Here is a 22,053-nt window from a genome sequence, read left to right on the forward strand (position 1 = left end):
ACTTATCTATATCGTAGATATGTTATTTTGCCCCGTAATCTTGCAGTTGCTCTGTTTTAACAGGGAAAATTCATTTAAGTTTTATGCTTAAAGATAATAGGTGCTATATTCGAAACGACTGACTGTTGAGACCTGAAAAGATGTGTATAAGAGACAGGGTTAATACACTCCATGATACAGATTGATGATACACTTACAGTGGCCCTATTTATTGTTTTTTTTTGTTTTTTTTTGTAGTAATTCCCAAAACTTACATTTTGAAAAGAAGCCACCCTCTTTACTTTGTAAAAATAGCCTTGAAAAGAAGCCTATCTCGAGAAAAAAAAGAAGCCCAGGCCTTCAATTCGAGGTTTAACGGTAGTTGGACAATTGAGATAAACAATTGAGGATGAAATGCAGTGCAGACAAATACCGTATACCTCCAATTCAAGACTACTTTTTCAAAGAACGAAGTAACTATCTTCAAAACTTTAACACAAATCTAACCCTTTAATTGGAGACCGAAGCAGAGACCACCTGTAGTTTTAAGGTCCCAAAGGTAGTCTTGAATTGAAGGGTGTATAGGAGCTAGCTTAACAACAGTAATAGTATAGAACCCTGATTACTCTCTCAGATGGGTGCAAATAAAAGTAGAAGGGGTAAATTTATAGGAAGTTACAGACACACCTGGATCTTCCCCTGTTGATATGGATGCTATGACATCAATATCGGGGACTACCGGTATTGTAATTAGCAAAAAGATATAAATATGGAAGTCTGTTTTTTGATAGATGGAGGAATAAGGCTACCAGCTTTTTAGCGATCGTTATCGCCTCAGGATGTAGTGAAAACAAGGAATAACAACAGCGACAAGAGGTGAATAAAATTTACATATCTATAAACATTGAATACATTGTGGCTTTGTATTTGATACTACTTTTCTAGAGCATAATTAGGGCAAATTATTATTCATGATGATTATATTTCAAACAAGTGCCAACAGGAACACTTTGTTCCCACTACAGGCAAATATAATGGACAAGAGTTGGATGTTTTCCTGGAATCTGTGATGAACAGTTGGCATGTGTATAACTATTAGATATGAGGTTGTTGTTTTCATCGTTGACCTGAATAAAAACAATTCAAAACCACCAGTTCATTCTTCCTGCTTTTGTTCTAAATAGCATTGTGAAGAGAGCCTTTCACCACACTTTAATAATGAACCAGTAAACCAAGTGTCTTTTTTGTTGTATAATTTCCATAAATAAATTCTTGTATTATTGCAAAATCACATGATGAAATAATTTCCAAAATCATGGATTTTGTATGGTTTCTATATATAGATTCTGTCATATTTTCTATGAGTCCTAATTTCATTGAATCATAATTCAATTTATATTGTTTCCTAAGTATTTTATTGTTATCTGTGATGAACAGTTGGCGGCATGTGTATAATTATTAGATATGAGGTTGTTGTTTTTATCGTTGACCTGAATAAAAACAATTCAAAACAACCAGTTCATTCTTCCTGCTTTTGTTTTAAATAGCATTGTGAAGAGAGCCTTTCACCACACTTTAATAATGAACCAGTAAACCAAGTGTCTTTTTTGTTTTATAATTTCCACAAATAAATTCTTATATTATTGCAAAATCACATGATGAAATAATTTCCAAAATCATGGATTTTGTATGGTTTCTATATATATAGATTCTGTCATATTTTCTATGAGTCCTAATTTCATTGAATCATAATTCAATTTTTATTGTTTCCTAAGTATTTTATTGTTATTGTAATGTTGGTGTAAGTATGAATCAGTTTCCACTACAATTTGAAATAAAATTACACCATACTTAAAAATTATCTCAATCGTGAAGCTCTGTCCCGATATCATATTTTTTTTGTTAAAAAAATATTTTATATGCCCATATATAATCATGATGTGCCTATATATGGTCATGATGTGCCTATATATGGTCATGTGATGTCATCATGACCAAAGGCATGTCACATATTTTTGTCAAATATAATTTGATAATCAGAACAAGCCTTTCAGGTAAAAATATGTTGGAAAAACTATTAAAAATCATGAGTGTCACTCTGTATACATATTTTTATTGGAAACTATTTATAATATTAAAGATTATGCATTTAGATATTAAATGAACTTGTAGATATAATGTATGAGATCAGGTTAATAACTATACCAGACCTCAGACCACCTAGCCAGTGTTGCTTGATCAATGGCTGATCCAGAAAATAGAGCAGCCGTTCCGTGGCGAAACAACGTATCTTGAAATTTTCCCTTTTGGATAAAAATAGAGTTAAAGTTTGCATATTGCAACTTGGCTATAAATTGTCGTACCCTTTTGAAATTTTGCAGGATTGTATATCTATAGACATTGTAATTACATGTAAAATTTTAACCGTTTGTTTATTGCAAAGTTGTTAGCGATATTCGCAGATAAGCCAGGCTTGGTATTGTTGCAAGTGCGACATATTTTTGGAATTTATCACATTTGTAGCAATCACATGCATTATTATCCAGCTTGTTCATACATAGCGGTTAAGATTATTGATATGAAAACACCAATAACTAGTTGACTTTGCCTTGCCAAACTCCATCAGCTCAAAACAATTTTTGAATACCATTCCGAAGCAAAACAACGTACTACGACTTATCTAAATTGTAGATACGTTGTTTTGCCCCGTAATCTTGCAGTTGCGCTATTTTAACAGGGAAAATTCATTTAAGTTTTGTGCTTAAAGATAATAGGTGCTATATTCGAAACGACTCACTGTTGAGACCTGAAATGTTAATATACTGAAGAGTTTAATATACTCCCAAATTATCTCAAAATCGACAAAAAGTCAGTTACGTTGTTTTGCCTGGGGAAGGCAAAATGGGGCTTAGTCATAGATGGAGGTTCTATACCACCTCAGGTTGAGGTAAGAGAATTTATGATTATGGCAACTCTAAATGGGCAGAAATGGCTTAAACTTGAATTAGATTTTCTTTTATTTCCATTATTTTTTTAATTTTGAAAAAGTAGGGGGAAGGGGGGGGGGCCAGGATCAGATGTCCTCCCCCTCCCCACCATCTGCCACAGTTGAATGTCAAATCGCAAGTCATAATTGCCAATGTCACTAGTTTCATTCAGGGAGGTTTAGCATATTACTCTGAGAACCACAGTATTCAGAGCTAGTTTTCACAAGAATACCATATTATAATGTGCTAATGTTGCAGTCTGACTGACATTAGCACTAATGTGTACAGTCATCCTCTTGAACCATCTTCACTTTAACATCTTCATAAAAATGATAAGTAAAAACACATTCATTATGATGACTCTGCATTGTTCTCCATATTCATATTATCGGAATATGAATATGAAATGAGGTGGAACAAAGGCAGCAAATTACTATGTTGGACAATAGCCTATAGTATATATCACCCTGCCTGTATGGGTGTGTAGTAGTACAGTATAGTACAGTACTATTAGGTACCGCTGTGTTGTATGTGACAAAATAACATCATGACCATACATAGGCACACCATGACTAAATATGGGCATACAACAGCTTTTTTTTTTAGGGGATCATGTTCTGTATGTGGTACAACTAACTTGTTTGTGGGTTTGGCTGTTAAGCTAAACGTGTAGTTGCAGGTATAAGGTGGGGGGAGGGGAAACATGTACAGTATGTGCTTTGACTATCTAGTTTGTTGGTGTGACCGATAAAATGTGTGACAAAAGCAAGTACATTTGTGACAGTTACATGTGAGGGGAGCTACTTGAACGTGGTTGACTACCTTGTTTTGTGGTGATCCATAGTGCAGCGGTGGGGGGGGGGGAGGAAGAACGTGTATTTGCAGATCATGTGACTATTATATGTGCGAGGGGAGCATTATGTGGTATAACTACATTGCCTGTTAGTTTGACTGTTATCATGTGTAAAAGAGCATTGCGGGTGTGACTGTGGTCTTACATGTGTGAACAAAGATGATATATAGTATGACTACTATGCTGTTTGACTGTTTTACTGTACGTGCAAGGACAGCATGTACGCATGCAGTTAAATGTTTATGGATATGACACGGTTACTACCTGTGTTGCATGTGGCTATAACTGTGTTGCCCTTGTGAGGGATGCCAGAGCTGTAAACAAGATTTCGAATGGGGATTCTAATTTTACATTCACTTACGAGGTCTCAAGGCCCCCCCCACCCCCACTTGGTGGTTTGTGGGGTCGAGGGACAATAGGTTGCATATGTCTGGATCTGTTTATAATGAATGTGTCTTAATACCAGATTGTGTGGTTGGTTTGTTTTATGTACTACACTAGTACTACTAGGTCAATCAATCTATCATCAGTTATACGTACAGCTCCAATAAGCATGATACAACGCTCAGTGGTGCTATGACGTGAGCAGTTCTCAGAAGTTTGTGTGTACATTTAAAGACACATGCATAGATTTGACTACATATATTGCATTTAGATGCTATATTTATGATGTATGACCAAGTATAGGTGCACTTACCTCATTGATGAGGAACATAATTTGAATAATAGCCACATCACTATCGTGTCTCTCATGGCAATCCACGCCTGGTTGTCCAAATCTATAATCATCTGGTTAAGGAAACAGCCACATTCCAAGCAGAAGCATAATTAATAATCATTTCAAAGTGAAAGGCTACTGCAGGATACGAACAACAAAATCACAAATAATAATAAGCAAATTATCAAAAATTACCATGTAAAGCAACGCATTACATTAAATCAATCTCAAATGATGAAAATCACCCTTACACAGTTTTAGGCTATAGTATCCTACCGCAAAACAGTAAAGAATGGATGTAATACAAAAGTAAATTGGCATTGCAATTCATTCAGTGAAAGTGTAAATGATTGTTTAATAGCAATAATATCATAAATCAGTAGAAGTTACATTATCATAATAATAAAATCAAGGATTAATATCAATTAATGTTCTTAACAGAATGTTTGTATCATAACATGTGTTCACTGAAGGCCAAATAAAAAAAAATACTAGTTTCTCATCCCCTCGCACATTCAATTTCTCTGCCTCACCAATTTTTTTTTTTAATTTTCTATTTTTTTTTATTTTACAAAATGTACAAAAATCTTGCATCAGTAAAATTCCTCCCTCAATCATTCGTGGTTGGGGATACATGAATCATGTTTAGTGCTTTTTTTTATTTGCTTTCAATGTGTCTACTTGGTAAAAGTGAGAAAGTAGTAGCGGTTTCCCATCGACCATCTTTGATCTGCAATCTTGGAGCTAAAAAAAAAAGAATGCCTTCATTCTCCTTTTTTCAAAATATTAGGGCAAGAAACTACTATTTATTTTTACTTGGCCTAATCTAAAAAAGCAAATAATACTGTACATGAAATTACAATTGGCCTTAATTTGAATCACATCTCACTAGACTGTAGGTTTAATGTACTATTATTTTTTCATCACTTACTTGTATCCAAACACAATATTCTTTTAATAACACCTATTAATATCTGAAAATACATAAATATAAAAACATGTGTGCTTGTCTGCAATGCTCATTAACATAATTTATAAATGATTAGCTACATAAAATTAGTTATGTTGGATAATATCCCATCAGTACTGCTGTGTGTTGTAGCTATACTGTGGTAATGTGTACAGTTAAAAGGCTTTGCGTTTGAGTTTAAGGCGAGGGGCTAGTAACACCATTGGTGTAGGCAGGGAGAGGGGGTTTGGGGATGTGGACAATGACAGCAAATCAGTTCCACAATGTTGGTTAAAACACTAAAAATCTTTCATAGGAATAGGGATTTAGTTCCATATTCTCAATTTTCGCACTCCCCAGGCTGTTTCGCACCCCTCCCCCAGACCAAAACCAACCTACACTCCTTGTGACCTTGGGAAAAACACTGAAAATATACCGGTATTTTTCCACCAACCAAAGATTATACTGGCACTATCAGCTTAATGAACAATACTGTATCTTCCAAAAGACTGTGCTCTCCATGTTATATACTGTTTCACTTTTTTTTTTAACATGTATTAACACTTCAGCCCTCTATTAGAAATAAAAGGACACTTCCAAGGGAATTGGACCAAGGATCTCTATAAGTAGTGTGTGCGCACAACAAATATTCTGTAAAATTAAATTTATTGAAAAAAATTAATTTCTGATATTATAGTATTTAAGTTGGTATTAGTTGTTATTAAATAGGACAAGCTATTAATTATCTATAATCTGTAATTTGTAGTTAGATGTGAAAGATAAAAATTTAAAAGAACTATATCTATACTTACTTACTTTCAATGAGATTATAATTAATTAACTAATTGAATTATTGAGTGCCTGATAGCTTGAATATTAGCATAATCCAGGAATGGCCTGATACATAATTAACTGTATCCTAGTATTACAACTGAGAAAATATTTTGCCAGATAAATCATGAATAAATTATAGCATTGTGAATAAACATTATAGTCATATCAAAATTATAATTTAGCTTTTGTGTACACATTTAGTTCTAAAAATATACATTTTTGGCTGTCAGTATTGTTTACACTATGACTCATTCTATATGGTTCAGAATCTAAAAAAATTAATTATGCTAATTATGTCTACATATATACAAGCATAAAAATATATGAAATTAATGTATAATTTTATGGGAGATCAATAGAATGGTTTTTTTAATATGTTGAAAATAAATCTATTCTAAGAACAATGGGGAATTGTTACAAGTAGTGCTTTGATATCAATATATTTACGTAAATTAAACCTAAAACCAACAGGCACACAAGCATAGAATAAAGAAGCATTTGCAATGAACTAATAATGTTTATGTATGGCTTTCTCTCTTCACACTGTCAGCCATTTTCTTTGCATTCTGTTGATGAAGACAAAATGATTAGTAGTACGAGGACGACTAGCGAAAGTGTCACGCTTCACTGCACAACCTCATCAACACAAGTCTTGTAGCTTTGGTCGGCGCAATAATCGACCATTCATTGGCTTGGTGTGCACTCGATACAGCAACATTACAATCCAAATGGTAATCTACATAATGTAGCCAGCTAAGCATTTATTCAATGATCTGCCGTACATACAGTAACGCCGTAAACCTCGCAAATATCCAACAAAATACCGGTTCAAGATCGCTTTACCCTAACAGTAAACTCAAACATAATGAACAAATTATTACTACATATAACAGTTGTATTTATATCAGCAAACAACAGTACCATATGTTATGCAATTAAAAGCAAATATATTAACTGTTTTCAACAGATGTGCAGCCTATAAATTCCTTTAATTTATTAGATTTTCGCTGGTGACATGGTATTAAAGCAAAAAGAAAATTACAATACAAGGCTTATTGTCACACTAAATCACAACCTGAGATTTGATCTCAAAGGGTTACAAATGTACAGTTTGAAACCATCTCATTCTGTATTAGTGGAAATATATGATAATTAACATTTACTTCAATACTGTACATTGAATAATTTATCTTGATCAATCTCGTCTTTTAAGCCTGAGCTTCCCATTGAGACAAACAACACAACAGGGAGGAGGCATTACAAATGGAGAGGGAGAAAAATCTATGGCATTCCAGAAAATAAACACAAAAAAAAAGGAAAGGAAAGAAAATGAAATATATTAGGAAGCAATGGAAGAAATGTGTACGGAAAAAAAAGGTGGTAAATTTAAACCAAATAAGAAAAGAATGAAATGCATGGGGCAAATATTTTTAACTTTCATAATGAAAATTAAAATACATGTGAAATATAGTATAAATCCTGTAAAAAAAAATATAATTGTTTTATAATTTAGATTTAAAGAGATGTACCTGTACTGTACTGTATGCATTATGAATGGTAAGGTATTAGGATCACACATATTACGTGAGTATATTATCTTTACTGTATACCAGAACCATGGAAAAAATTAAAATACACATTGTTGGCTCTTGTTCCTAGAACTTTTTCTTTCTAAAATTTTTTTTTTTTTAATTAACCTATCTAAATTATGAATTTCTGATTTTCGAGTGAAAATAAGAAGACTTGCAAATCAAGTACAAATGATGAGGTCAACTTAATGACCGACTCCTTCAATTTGATCCAATCAAAATTATAATTCAAACCTATGTTGACCTATTGGGATTGAATCAAACCATTATAGTACCTGGACTACAGATGCAACTGGACAGTCCATTTAAATCCAATAAAAATAATACAAGTTAGTGACAAATAACATGTCACAAAACACATTGTACTGTACAGAGTTAAAGTTAAGGAGGTGTAGGATTGTGATATTATCTTTTATCACATAATTTATCATGATTAATTCAATAAGTATTAGCCAATTTGGATTATTTTTTAATGGAATTTTGCCTCAAAATATAGGCTAAAGGTTGGCGGAGAAGCATTAAGATCGACAGAAGCCCCACGAACATAAAACAAACAACCAATGGTTTGACTGTACTAAAATGAACAGCAAGAGTTTGGGCTGAACTTGGGGTCGTTCACAATTACAAAAATTTTCGCTAGTGTATAAAACAGTACTCTATTTCAGTACCCCTCCCTCCCCTCTCAAAAAACCATTCTCCATTTCTTTTGTGAAGTCAACTAACTATTGTATTTGGTTGCATAAAAATGTCTATTGTCTCCATGGTTGCATTACAATTGAACGTAAAAATATATTATTTTAAATATTGCATTTTATTTTGACATAACATTTTTATAAATATGAAAAATTGTACAAACTTGTCTAATCCTTTCCTTCTAGCAGCATACTGTTTTTACACTTGTGGAAAATGTTGATAATTGTGAATGACCCCTAATATACAAAATTTTCTACTAATTTACAATTCTCTTTCAACTAATTTATAATCTCGCCCCACAATTTATAAACACCTCCTATAACAAAGGGTCTTCCTCCTCTCTAAATTTCTCCCAATTAATTGACTGAAAAAACCCTCCAACCAAGTCTACGAACACCTCCAAAACACCTTACAAATCTCTCCCACAATGAGCAGAGGGGTAAAAGGAAATGCTCACAACATACTCTATCTTAAACATCTCCAGCAAGTAAAGTCTGAAGCATCTGAAATCTGCCTCAGACTCCACCTAGGCTCTGCCGCTGGACCTACCTGTGAGGACCTAAGCGGTCCAGACTTAAAGTGGCACTTTAATACCTTGTTTTACCGAACTTATTAGCAAAAATACAATTTCACTGATGAATTTAAACAGTGTATAGTAATGAGGTTGTTAAATGCTTTAAATTAAAGGAAAAATATCTTGTTTTGAGAGATCTTTTACGGGGAGCAGTGTGCAATTTTTTTTTGTCCTGAATTTCCATTTATTCGTGGCAGAGGATGAGCTATCTGGCCAAAAATAAAATGTTAATTTTATTCAAATTCAAATTATTGGCAAAATAAAGCATAAAAAAGAGTGGAGCAATTACAGTAGACTCCCCCGACTGTTGGCACTCATGCTTACATAAACCCAGTGCTGATATTGGCAGTTCTACCTATGTATTTAAAAAGAAAATAAATATAACAATTAACAAATAATAACAATAATACAAATTAAGTCTAAATGACATTTCGTTCACCTTTCATTTTACTTCAGACATCAAATAAACACTTACATTTGGTGAACTCATACAAACATGTGTGGGTGTGTTTATGTGTAGGTTTGTGCGTGTTACGTTCCAACATATACGTCATTCTCACATACCTTGATCGGTAGAGAAAATACTAAAAGATGCATTCAATTTAATATGAAGTTCATCTTGATTTTTTAAAATGTTGTAAAGAATTATTTGATGAGTGTCTGTTTTAAAAAATATTGTTTAAAGCTGGATGAGAACAAACCTATTTTAACTGTTTAACAGCAAGATGAAATAGCTAGCTAATTAAATTATTTAAAAAATCATTGCACGTTCTATTTTGGATTGATATGCAGATTTCTCAAAAAATTGTTATATCGAACCTATAGCGAGTGATAAATTTGAAATGCTTTAAACAAGCCATCTGGCTATTGATCTTGTAGCAAGATCTTGCTTCGGGTATGTGTACTTATACATCTGCCTCAACATCACTGGTCTGTAATGAGCAAAGCATTAATTAAGATTCTGCGGTGTATTAAAAATCAGCAGTCCCAAATCTCCGAAGCTACGGTGAGTCTCCTGAATATGGGGATGGCCTACTGCACTCCCGCGAGCAAGTATATTATATATCCCGGAAACTAACCCATCTGTTGGAAATTCATGATATTTGCATGTCTCTACTAAAGTACTGTATGGTCAATGGTCAATGGTTGTGCACTTGTATAGCGCATAGAACATTCATCTCTATGCGCTCTCCAGAACAACAGAAAATTGTAGTCTCCCAAAAGTTAATCTGCCAATGGATGTCTGTCACTTACACACATCACAGTATTAGACGGATTAGGAAAGCTTCTTTAAAATTGTGACCCCAGACTAAATATCACCAATATCTCAACAGGACGTTCATGCATGTACTGTATATGGTAGTATATGGCATTCATACGGCATTCCTATGCATATTTCCCAACACCTATACTTGTATTAGTAATACACTGTATACAGTAGTAAACCACAATGCATCTGCATTCCTACAACAGTAGGAAATTTACATCATGTATGGTATGGAAATTTCTTCCTTGCATGGCATAATTATTCCCATAATTTTGGGAAATTTCCAATTAATTCCCACCATGCATGGCATTCCCATAGTGTAAAGCCTGCTGTATGACATATTTCCAATGCGTGGCATCCTCAATGGTATTCACATTATTGAAACTCATCATCCCTATTATCTCCTCATAGGCATCCATATATGGCTGCCATATATGACTGCCATATACTGGACATCATTGTACATATACCATAGAGCTATTAAACAACTAGAGTGCTGACAAGATGGCGCAGCAATGCAGAGTTATGTATGTGTACCATCCAAGATGGCCGTCGTAGTAAAGCGCCACCTTCAGGCTTAGTATACATATTATTACATATTAATAAGCCCTCTGACTGACTATTATTTCATTAATGATAATGAGTAATGGTAATAACAAATTATTAAACTATTGTAGCCAAAACGAAGCCAAGTGAAGCATCTTATTCAAAAATAAAGTACCAAGGAATGAAAATTAAAATCGTATACATTACACCCAAACACCGCAACGCTCGAGTTTCAAACATACAGGTAACTAGCTGTACTGAACTTTCTGAGTAAATTGAGGGCGCATTTGCAAACGATCACGCTTAGCGAAATTTGATTGGCTAAATCTATGGTAGCCATCTTGGATGGTACACACACACACAGTTCTGCGTATTTCGAACATCGAATACATTGCGGTTAGCGCTCTAGTATTCTTATTATACCTCTATGACATATACGCACAATGACATTTAGGCGAGCATTCGCATCCTACCTCACATTCCAACAATTACACTACATAAAAAGGCATCCATGCATGCACTAATGTTAAACAGAGCTCCAACATGTACTGCACTGTATCTATCATCCATGATTACACAACATATGGTCAGGTTTTTAACCTCAACACCTAAGGATTTGTGTTATTGCATGTTTTTATCTTTATGGTTCATCATTTATGCAACTTATAAATTAAGTTGAGTAAGCTTTTTTTACATATTATAATATGCAAAGAGATAAACAACTTTTTGAATACTACAGCTTTTAATACAGTAATTACTTATGACAGAAAAAGAATGCGAGATTGAAGGATGAAGAAGAGAAAGTAGGATGAGGCAGAGGAAGACAGGAAGAAGAAGAAGGGGGCAAGAATGGTGCCTGGAGTTGGGTAGTGCGAGGTGGGTGTGGACATCTGTCAGCAATGAAGGACCACCTGTAGAAGAAAATAGGACATGAGGTGGAGGAAGGGAATATTGAATATTGGAGTAATGCAGTATCAAGGAGTCTCAAAATGGGTGGGCTGACAGGAGGGCACGAAGGTGAAGTGGTGGGCTAGATTATTAGTTGAGGGGTGCTAGCCCGTAAAATAAGGTGATTTGAGGTGGTTTTTAACTATTTGACTGTGATTTTTGGTGGAGACTAGGGGGGGAGCGAGTATTTTTTTGGGGTGTTCACCCCTCCACAATATACGCCACTGGAGTAATGACCCCAACATACAAGTATGCCACCTAATGTGACTGAATGCAATTTTTACATCACACACCAGTCACGGTGATACTAAGGATAAGAATGAAATAAAATTATAAATCACCCTTGTAATTCCTCACTACGAATAATTTCAAAAGCAATAAAAAAGACTTAAAATTGATTTGAACATTGGCAGACAATTCAAAATGATGGCTTACCTATAACCATTAATCATTCTTAAATCTAAACTAAAGGTACAGTGTAAATTTATCTGGACATCTGAAACATTATAATTTTCAAATGAGTCACAACTGCATCGGCCAATTATTCATGTCAGGGTCAGGTATTATGTTTTTGCTAATGCCATGCTGTATCTCCTGGCATCTGACCCATGGAATGCATTTGATCCAAAATATGGCTGAGTCTTCACTGCTGAACCAGAACTGATGAATTCTACATGTCAAAGGGATTTCAAGGCAAAATGTAGGGGAGACGTTAACAGGTCAAAGGTCAGGATCCTCTAAAATTGTGTGAAATATTTCTAAAAACATACAACCTAACAGTAGAAATTGTTTTTTACAAACTTATTGGACGATAAGCAGAGATTATATTACTGCATAATGTGACATGATGTAGTCAAAATGTTAACGACATGGAACTCAGTATACATTTATAAAGACGCTGAAAACCATCATGATGACCATCATAATATGGACGACAATCAATGATACAGTTAAACAATAAAATGTTGGTCATAGATGGTGATGGTTCTGTGATGTCATGCAGGGATGATATGCAGAAGATGTAGTCATGGTGATGATGTGTCAGAAATGATGATGTGTTGATAATAGTAGTGAATGTGGGGGTAATAATGAAAAATTTAATAGGTACGATAAAATTTAAATAGATATTACAGTATTTTAATGTAGTGGCTGTGTTGATGATGATGATGGTGATGATGATGATGATGATGACGATAATGTTGATGATGATGGTATGATGTCATGAATAGATGGTATGCAGATTATGTAGTAATGGTGATGATGTGTCGACAATAATGATAAAGATGATGATGTTGTGATTGTTAATATAGTAGTGAATATGGGGTAATAAAGACAATTTTAATAGGTATGATAAAATTTCGTAGTTGTGTTGATGAAGATGGTTATGTACCGATGATGATAATGACGATGATGCTGATGATGTTGATAATGAATATGAAGAATATAATAATGATAATGATGAACACAACAATGATGATGATGGTAGTGTTGAAAGTAAGTATGGAGGCGATAATCATGATTATGAAGGTCATAACCCAATGGTAGTAGATGTGGTTAAGATAATATGATGCAATTATTAGAGATGATGATTATGATATTGATGATGATATAATAATGACATTGGTCATTATAGTGATGAATCACACGATCATCATGATGAGGACAAATGGTATGACCGAGCACTTTCTTTTGAGTATATAAAAAGTGATATCAAAATAAATCCAAAAGGCTTTTTACAGTAAAAAAAACAGTTTAAGCCGAGGAGGAAATTGTTCGAAATACGACAATAATAAATGTTTCATAATGAAGGTACATGCTCAACATATCAATCATTGCAATGATTACGAGGCGGGTTTTGGGGATGACAAGCGATTGGTCGGTGGAACGAAGACGACGTTCGTCATGTAATCTGGAGGAAATGTTGTTCAGGATATAGAAAACAATAATATGTCGATCTTTGCATAATTTCAAGGCTATTATGTTCTCTACCACATTTAAAAGTCATCTGATTAACGGTATAAAACATAGCCTACATGTATTCAACTTCCTGGAAAGTATTTTGTATGTTGCTGACAGTAACAGGGATGGATCCAAAATTTCTGCATGAGAAGACACGAATTTCATACAGGCCTGAAAATTAATATATTTATTAAAGATAAGGCGAGATTTTTTTTCACAAACTTAAGTTTTTAAAGATCATCAAAAAAGGGCGGGAAAAAAAATTAAAATAAAACTTTGTTTTCTTATTTAGAAGATAGTTTTGCCAAAAACATCCACATGGATATGGAAATAAAAAGAAATATACATCTTATTTTTGGAGATTTCAACGCGGCGGAAGCTGTAATAAAAATAAAGAAAAAACTTTTTTTTCCTGAAATTTTCTCTTTGGGTAGTGGTTGCGATAATAGGTCAAAAATGAAATTTTATATTAATTCAAAATTATCATTATTGGTGGGCGGCAGGGTTGCTAAACAAGGTATAAAAAAAATAATTCTATGATTCGTGTTCAGTTACGTTACGAAATATTTTAAAATTTAGTAATCGTATGCTGTTATTATTATTTACAGTAGATACGCTACTGGTGGTACATTACTGTAGTAAACATATTACTAATGATGAAAATCATGGCTCAGTATTGAAACACTAATTTCACCTTGAGAATGGTAGTAAATTCATTTTTATTTGTCTTTTATTGATTCTCTCCATGAAAAAGTTGGATAAGAACACTGATGTATAAAAACTGTTATGATCACCACAGAATTATACAGTTCACAATTCATATTTTTATTTTCCTTTATAAAAGTGATATGTCACACATAGGATAAAGTCTGTAGAAACAGAACAAATACCCTAAGTCTTTAAAAATCAAACAATTTGAAAAATTAAAACAATAAAACACACCAAAAAGTATAATCAATCATTTAAAGTAGGCTGTTGTATACTAAAAAAATAGAGACAAATGAGAATATAGTGCTTTGACCAAGGACAAAAGAGTGCCCAGCGTGGGATACGGTAGTTTACAAGCCTGAACAGCTCACATGATCAAAGTCCTACGTACCTTTGATGAGCACATATCGAGTGCTAAATAGATATGGTATGATTGCATACACCCACACTAATAAATTGTCTTCAAAGAAATATCCTACCTGAAATATTTTCTTGATGGTGAACATTGAGTAATTTTTAAGGTCAAGACTACTGTATGAAATCTGAAGGGGGTGGGAAGGAGGGGGCGGGATGAAATTAAAGCACCCTTGATTTTACAATTAAAAAAACTCAACAGTGTCAGTTTCGATATGATTTAGGAGTTACAGTGGGATATTAACTTACAAAAAATACAGAAGACACCTAAATATTGACATTAACTTCTATATATAGGTAGGCAATTTATAATTTGAAATTCAAATCAAATCAATTACTTTGGAATGCTCCTTTTCTGGTACAGAACCCCCATTAAAGGGACACCTTCAGGAGCAAAAACAGTGTCCCCTGAATAGGGATAATTGACCGTAGCATTAAAAGATATATTTTCCCTAGTTTCGAGGCTGAAAAAATGTCACCTTAGGGTGTCCTCTTAATAGGAATGTCCGGAAAGAGTGGCTCTACTCGAGCTAAAATTCCCTAAAATTAAATTTGTGTACATGTCTACTCTGCCCCATATATCTAGAGGATTTGGCAACTACCTCCATAATTTATCACAAAATGTCTATTTATTAAAGTAAGCTGTAAGTACAGTAATTGCTTCAGTGACTTGAAGGAATTTACTGTATCTTATCAGTAAGATGTGTGAACAGACACCCTTAATAATGTAGCAAAGATTGTTTATACACCATAATGCACAATGTTTGGTCATGTACTGCCAACATGTGAATTTTGTCTTATCAGACAGGTGTGAACATAAACAACCTTTCCTGGAGCAATGACTGATAAATATACTACCATTAAAGGCAAAATTTACTTGTTGCACACTGGGATTTGGGTTAAAAAAAACAGGGTGTGAATTTGGTCAATTTCTTGTAGTCATTGTAAAGGGGATGTAGTCTATAGTGTAGCATAATCCAAAGGGAGACACAAGTCTGATATTAATGTTTAACTTTATCATTATGCCTCTATAAACCTACAACATTCAAATAAAAAGATCTGTTCAAACATGTGAAGATATTTTTAAAATTCCTTGGGTGCACACAGACCTAAAATCATGAACATCCAAACAAGCAAATCCCAGTTTTTATCTGACCCAATCAGTTGCAATCGTTTTAGACAATTGTTGCTATGAACGTAGTAGGACACCAACCCTTCATATTCCAATCACAACATGTTTACATTTTGTGGAGGGGGCTATGCGTGAGGTGTCTTATCATTCTTTGTGTCAATACAACTTGTTTATGTGACAAAAGTTCTCTCCACACCTTACAATTCACCGGTATGATAAAAAAATATACATAAGGCCCTATAAAAAATATTATTAGTTTATCACCCTATCTGGGCAGGATGAGGGAGGGAGGCTTTTTTTTTAAATTTTTTTTATTTTGCTAAAGCCAAATATCACCCTTGGGTTGTTTGCTGGTGCATTGATATTCAAAAGTAAAACATTATTTAGATAATGCAAATAATATCTACTAACTATTTAATAAAATAAATGAAAAAAAAAAAAATAAATAAAATATTAAAAACAAAATTTTTTCAAAATAATATTAAAAAAAAAAAAAAAAAAAATTCCAGTACCATAGACGACATGCGTGCGCGGGTGATAAACTAATAATTTTTTTATTGGGCCTAACACTACTATGATTTCTAATAATTTAAAAAATTTAATTAGTTTACTTAAATATTTTTTCTGTGTTTCGCATGATTACAGTAAGATGGTCTTACAAAAATTAATTGTTAACATCATATACCTGTTACTAAAATAAGTTACTAATATAGGTGTATACCATAGTATTTTGTACAGTAGGATACTGTCTGGGTTACGCTATAGTATTTTGATTAAAACATCAATTAATGCAATGAAGAAATACTTTCTTAATTATAAACACCAGCAGTAATTACTACTGTATACTATATGAGTAGGCTTAGTACGTGATATTTTTCTCTTTGAGGTATTTAACTGGCATTTTTTTCCTACTGGCATTTTTTCCTACACCTTTAATCACTATCATGACGTACAGTCCAGTAACCCTCTAAACTGCCTCTGGCAGATGGGAGAGATGTGGACACCACCAATGCATCTAAACTCTGATTCATGAATTATTTTATTTGTGAACATTTTAGGGTAATTTGTCGGCAAAACTTCAGTAGTGAAATATGTGGGCTAAACAAGACTACTTGACACGTCAATAGGTGGGCTAACATGGCGAAATGCGATCTGAAGTTCTTGGAATAGAGAAATCTGGCCTAAAGTTCTGGATACAATAGTGTACTGTGGGCGTATTTGTGAAACAGAGACGTTAAACTAACATTATAAGTGAACTCTATTGGATAGATCTCATGAAATAAACATACTGTATGCTAAATTCCTGAAATAGTGAAACATTGTGGTTTTCATGAAGCTATCAATCATAATTATTAAGTAGGCCTCCATCCAAAAGAAAGAAGTAGGCCTCCATCACACGTTTTCTTTTACCCAGTTGTGTGATTTGGAAGGAGTGATAATAATCAAAAGCAGTAAACACACTAGGAAATTTTCATCTACTACTACTATTCTAATAAAATCATGTACAAAAACTTTACTCTCATCAGTACTACAAATTGAGATTTTCTATGACCTAACTTTGGATAGGTAATAAATTAGTTTTTAATGGCAATTTGAAAAATTATCATGTCAGTCATGCTTATGTTTATATCTACTGTATATCTGAATATCTATGGATGCCACGCCCACATTTTAGGACAAGTATCTTGGAAAGTATTGGTCTGATCAAACTGGATTTTTTTAAACAAAATTTACAACTATGAGAATTTTAACAAGATGACCTCATGAATTTGTGGTTGGAATTGTACATAAGCCTTCTTTCTATCAATAATTGAATGTTTTCATAACCTGAGAAGTGTTTAAATTTGAAAGAAAACGACTTTTAAACACTGAAGTAATCATACAGTGGGGTATCATTTTTTAAATTTTAAATCCATACCTAGCACAGTGATACAGTAAACACACTATACTAATAAATATATAACAATAAAATAAACCTTATCAGACTCATTGAACAGTATGTGAGAACTCTAACAGTGACACTGGTTGTAGTTTTGATATTGAAGTTGATGAATTGGTAAGCAAGGCAGGGAAAAACAATGTTTGGAGAGGGGAGAAGCAAGATAACTTGATGCGAATCTTCAGCCAAGAACCATAGCCTAATGAAAGGATGCTTGAGGATGTCCCTAGAGGGAATTAGGAAGAGCAGGATCTCTAAAGACGTGAACACCGTCTTTAGAAAATGTGTGTAATGATGTAACTGTTAAAGCCTAATATAAAGTTTTAAACAAAACCCCAGCCAACTAGATTGTGGAAGACTAGAAATGTAAACAAATCAACCTACATTCAGTAGTAGACAGCATAATGCGTATACATCCCACATATTAATTGATATTAACTGCACTTACTAAACAAACCACTCTAGGTAGTTTTCAATGTGTGGGCAGATATCTCTGGTCCAGCAATCAATGTGATCAATACAAAAACAAACTGCAGAGACACACAGATGGCCCTTGGATAACAACGAGTATCGCATTACTTGTATCACAATGCAAAAGCATACAATAATTGTCTATGTGTTCTCATTTCCTCATTATTATAATAAGTCCATAATATCTTCTTGACTTCAGTTAGCCCTAATTTGGCATGTTAAGGAGTGGAGTTAAATAGATTGGTGGTTAAGATGTTTGCCTTCCAATCCCAGGGTCCTTGTTCAATTCCATTACAGTAACAGCATTTTTTTCTCACAACCAACAACTCCTCCACTTCCAAGCCTGATAATAAGAATTATTTTACATTGAGTACTGTATCTTGTGTTTACTGTAAAGAACTCTATTTTCGGCCTTTTATTTTTGTGAATACAATTTCTAGTCGTTTATTACCATGACGCAGAAATCTACAATTATGTTTTTTAGTTTGTATTTTAGTTAGAGCTCCTGATTTGAGTGGGTTCCTCTCGATTTTTCAAGCAACCTCCTACTCTGCCGATTTACTGTACCATAGACAGTATGTCTGTTTTGTGAAGGGATGCCACTTAGAAAAGTGATTAAGTTCACTGATTGCCATATCCTTGGCCTTGGGCCTAAAACAATTAATAAATAATAATAAATTAAGACGCATCCACTGGATGTGGTAGTTAATAATCAAAACCATCACACAGTAAGCCTACATTTCAGACCGCAACTGTTAAAATTATGGCCCCTAGCCCACGATTCTGGGGCTATTTGCTCTGTGTCGTAGGCGGTGTATCTTACTAGTCTGGGCCTTTAATATGTAATATTTGTCTCAACCATCAGCATAATAAAGCATGTAGAGTGAATGAATGGCATGCATTACATTTTGGGTGTGTTTCTACTGAAAATTGAGATAGAAACCGTTTTCTTATCGATGGACTATCAATATAAATTATCAAAAATTGCACCATAAGAAAATTTAAATCATTCTTTTCCTGCTGGCGACAACATTGATTTGTACAAAAAAAAAAGCATTTCTTGAACATTATAAGAGCATCCATATTTTAGTTATGGTCCTACTATATGTCATCTGTAGAAATAATTCTTTTCTTATCCAGCAGAAACATCTAAAAAAGCGGTACAGTAGTTGCCGGTTTTTATGTACCTGTATGTGTTTTCAGGAAAGGAGCAATACGTACTGTACATGTACTGTACTGTTGTAATGCCCTTCCAAGATTAACTAGGTTGACTTCCAACTGCTCAATTGTACTTTCAATTCAATTGAGCCTGAAGGACTTCCCTTCTCTTTTTATATTTTGCCATGTGGAAAATTAAGCTAAATATTTACATAAATTAGGTCTAAAGAACGCCAGAGTGCAACCATTCTAAAATACAATAGATTGGACCAACAATCTGCAATTTTGTTTTCCGAGTTTAGAAGCTAACCGTAATGCCAAAAAAAATATTGCTTGTGTTGGCCACGTTTCGGGGGGAAAAAAATGGGTAGGTTAATAGGAAAACATTTTTTTCTTTTTTAACAATCAAAAATGTTTTTAACTCTAAAAAGTAGAAAATACACAAATACAACAATTTTGGATTCGCACTGCATACCATCCAGCAAAATAGGCTGGGCCTTGGTCCCTAGCCTGGCCAAGGCTATTCCCCATTTGCTCAAAGAAAATGCCGACCCTAAATTTCATGAAAGTTTGTTTGGGCAGGTGTGGCTAACAAAATAATTTTTTTATTAGGTCTAAGGACAAACATATAGGTACAAAAATCCGGAAAAGAGAATCACAACATTTAATTATCAACTGTAGGGCCTACATTTTGTTTGAAAAAGGTAATCATGTCCATAAGTGGGTTCTTCCAATGGGGGTTCTCTGGGCATACTGTAGGGTCCCGGGCAAAGCCCCGTTGGGGCCGGTTTAAACCCAAGAGCCAGCTGACTTTTGTGTTTTATTAATCTAAATAATGTTATAAAAGCAGTTATGTTTGAAAAAGGTCTGCAGGAAAACAATCCGTCCGAGTCTGGGCGAGTTTGCAGCGCATGGTTGGGATTGGTGGGGGAGGGGGTTCACCAGAAAAGAGAGGGGGAGGAGGTTACCTCAACCATAAACCATATTTCTAGAGTACCTTCCACAATAAAATCGTCTCAAGAGGCTGACAGTATTCAGGCCACGAATCATTTTGAAAAAATAAAAAATATAAATAAATAAAATTTAAGAAAATAAATAAAAATAGAAAAAACAAGCCATCATTCATGTATTACATGAATGGCTTTGAAGTGATACAACGGCCAAAAGTAGTAAAATAAAGTTTAATCAAATCTCATTAAACATGCATTTTTAGCTGTATTTTTTTAATATTTAAAAGATATTTAATAAAATGAGAAAATTGTATCAATCTATTTCTTAAAATATTCCTGACAAAGTAAACTTTCTTCCAATCAATTAACAGAACAATGTAAGATATTATAAATCGAGTACAGCATTGTAAATATATTAAATAATTTTAAGGAACATGTAATTTGGTTTTAGAAATTAATTGTCAAAAAATTCTGGCAAAAAAATATGAAAAAAAATTAAATTTTATCATAAATTAGATTTTCCTGTTCTTTCAATTGTGGTTACGAACCGGGGAAAGGGGTCGCCAAGCATTGTTCGTCCGGTATCTTCCTCGGATACAGACGTAAAATACAGGCTTATCAGATGCGAGATTCTACATGGTGAATTTGACATTTGACATTTACAGGAGTCTGACGGCTTCTCTGATTCTAGGGAGATGCTATTATCATAAAGTTCATTGGTGAGCATTAATCAATAGAATTAAACAATACCAGTACTTATGAAAGCAGTGTAGCAAAGAGTAACTATAGGAAGAAAACGGCACATCTTAAGATGTGAATTTGCTGAGCTATTGGTCAAAATATGGTTAAAAAACATACAGCAGACTCATCGCATCAGATATTCAAAATTGAAAACAGTAAAAATGGTAAATTTAAGGGATCTTCTTGAAAATTCCAATCATGGTTGTCCAATATGAAGTGGTGCAATGAAAAGGCTGCAGTGACAACAGTGTAGTAAATAGCAGAAAGTAGAACGTACAATATGGCTCCATGAAATATCCAAATCTCTCAATATTTTAAATGTTTTTTTAATATAGTGCTATGCTTTGCAAATAATTTATGAATTATCCAGATTTCATAATGTACCATAGTTCCTCAGGAACAGTATACAGTAAGCCCCCTCACCCCTCCCCCTCACCCACACTTTACGCCCAAATTTACATCCCAGTCTTTCCTCGGGCAAAAGATCAGGGTCCGATTTGAATGAGTAAACAATTATTTTCTTTAAAAAATAAAAAAAATCAAATATTGGCTATGAATTTGGCAAAAGTGCTGAAAATTGTCTTTTGATTGAAAAGGGAATCTTGTGTATAAGACAACTCCCAAAAAACGGGCCCAATTTTGTG

At 33.8% G+C, this 22,053-nt stretch overlaps 1 protein-coding gene across 8 annotated transcripts in view; it reads right to left on the bottom strand.

Moving 5' to 3' along the window:
- LOC117121201 (syntaxin-binding protein 5-like) overlaps positions 1-22,053 on the bottom strand; it is a 73,613-nt gene that overhangs the window by 42,416 nt on the left and 9,144 nt on the right. For all 8 annotated transcript variants that reach the window (XM_033266357.1, XM_033266351.1, XM_033266338.1 and 5 more), the window contains exon 3: positions 4,517-4,598. In XM_033266357.1, the coding sequence (XP_033122248.1) occupies positions 4,517-4,598 (82 nt within the window). The remainder of the gene's footprint in view (positions 1-4,516; positions 4,599-22,053) is intronic.

This window comes from Anneissia japonica, unplaced genomic scaffold (assembly GCF_011630105.1).
Source record: "Anneissia japonica isolate Jap-2015-1 unplaced genomic scaffold, ASM1163010v1 scaffold288092_len240290_cov174, whole genome shotgun sequence".
In the NCBI taxonomy this organism is placed as follows: Eukaryota; Metazoa; Echinodermata; class Crinoidea; order Comatulida; family Comatulidae; genus Anneissia; species Anneissia japonica.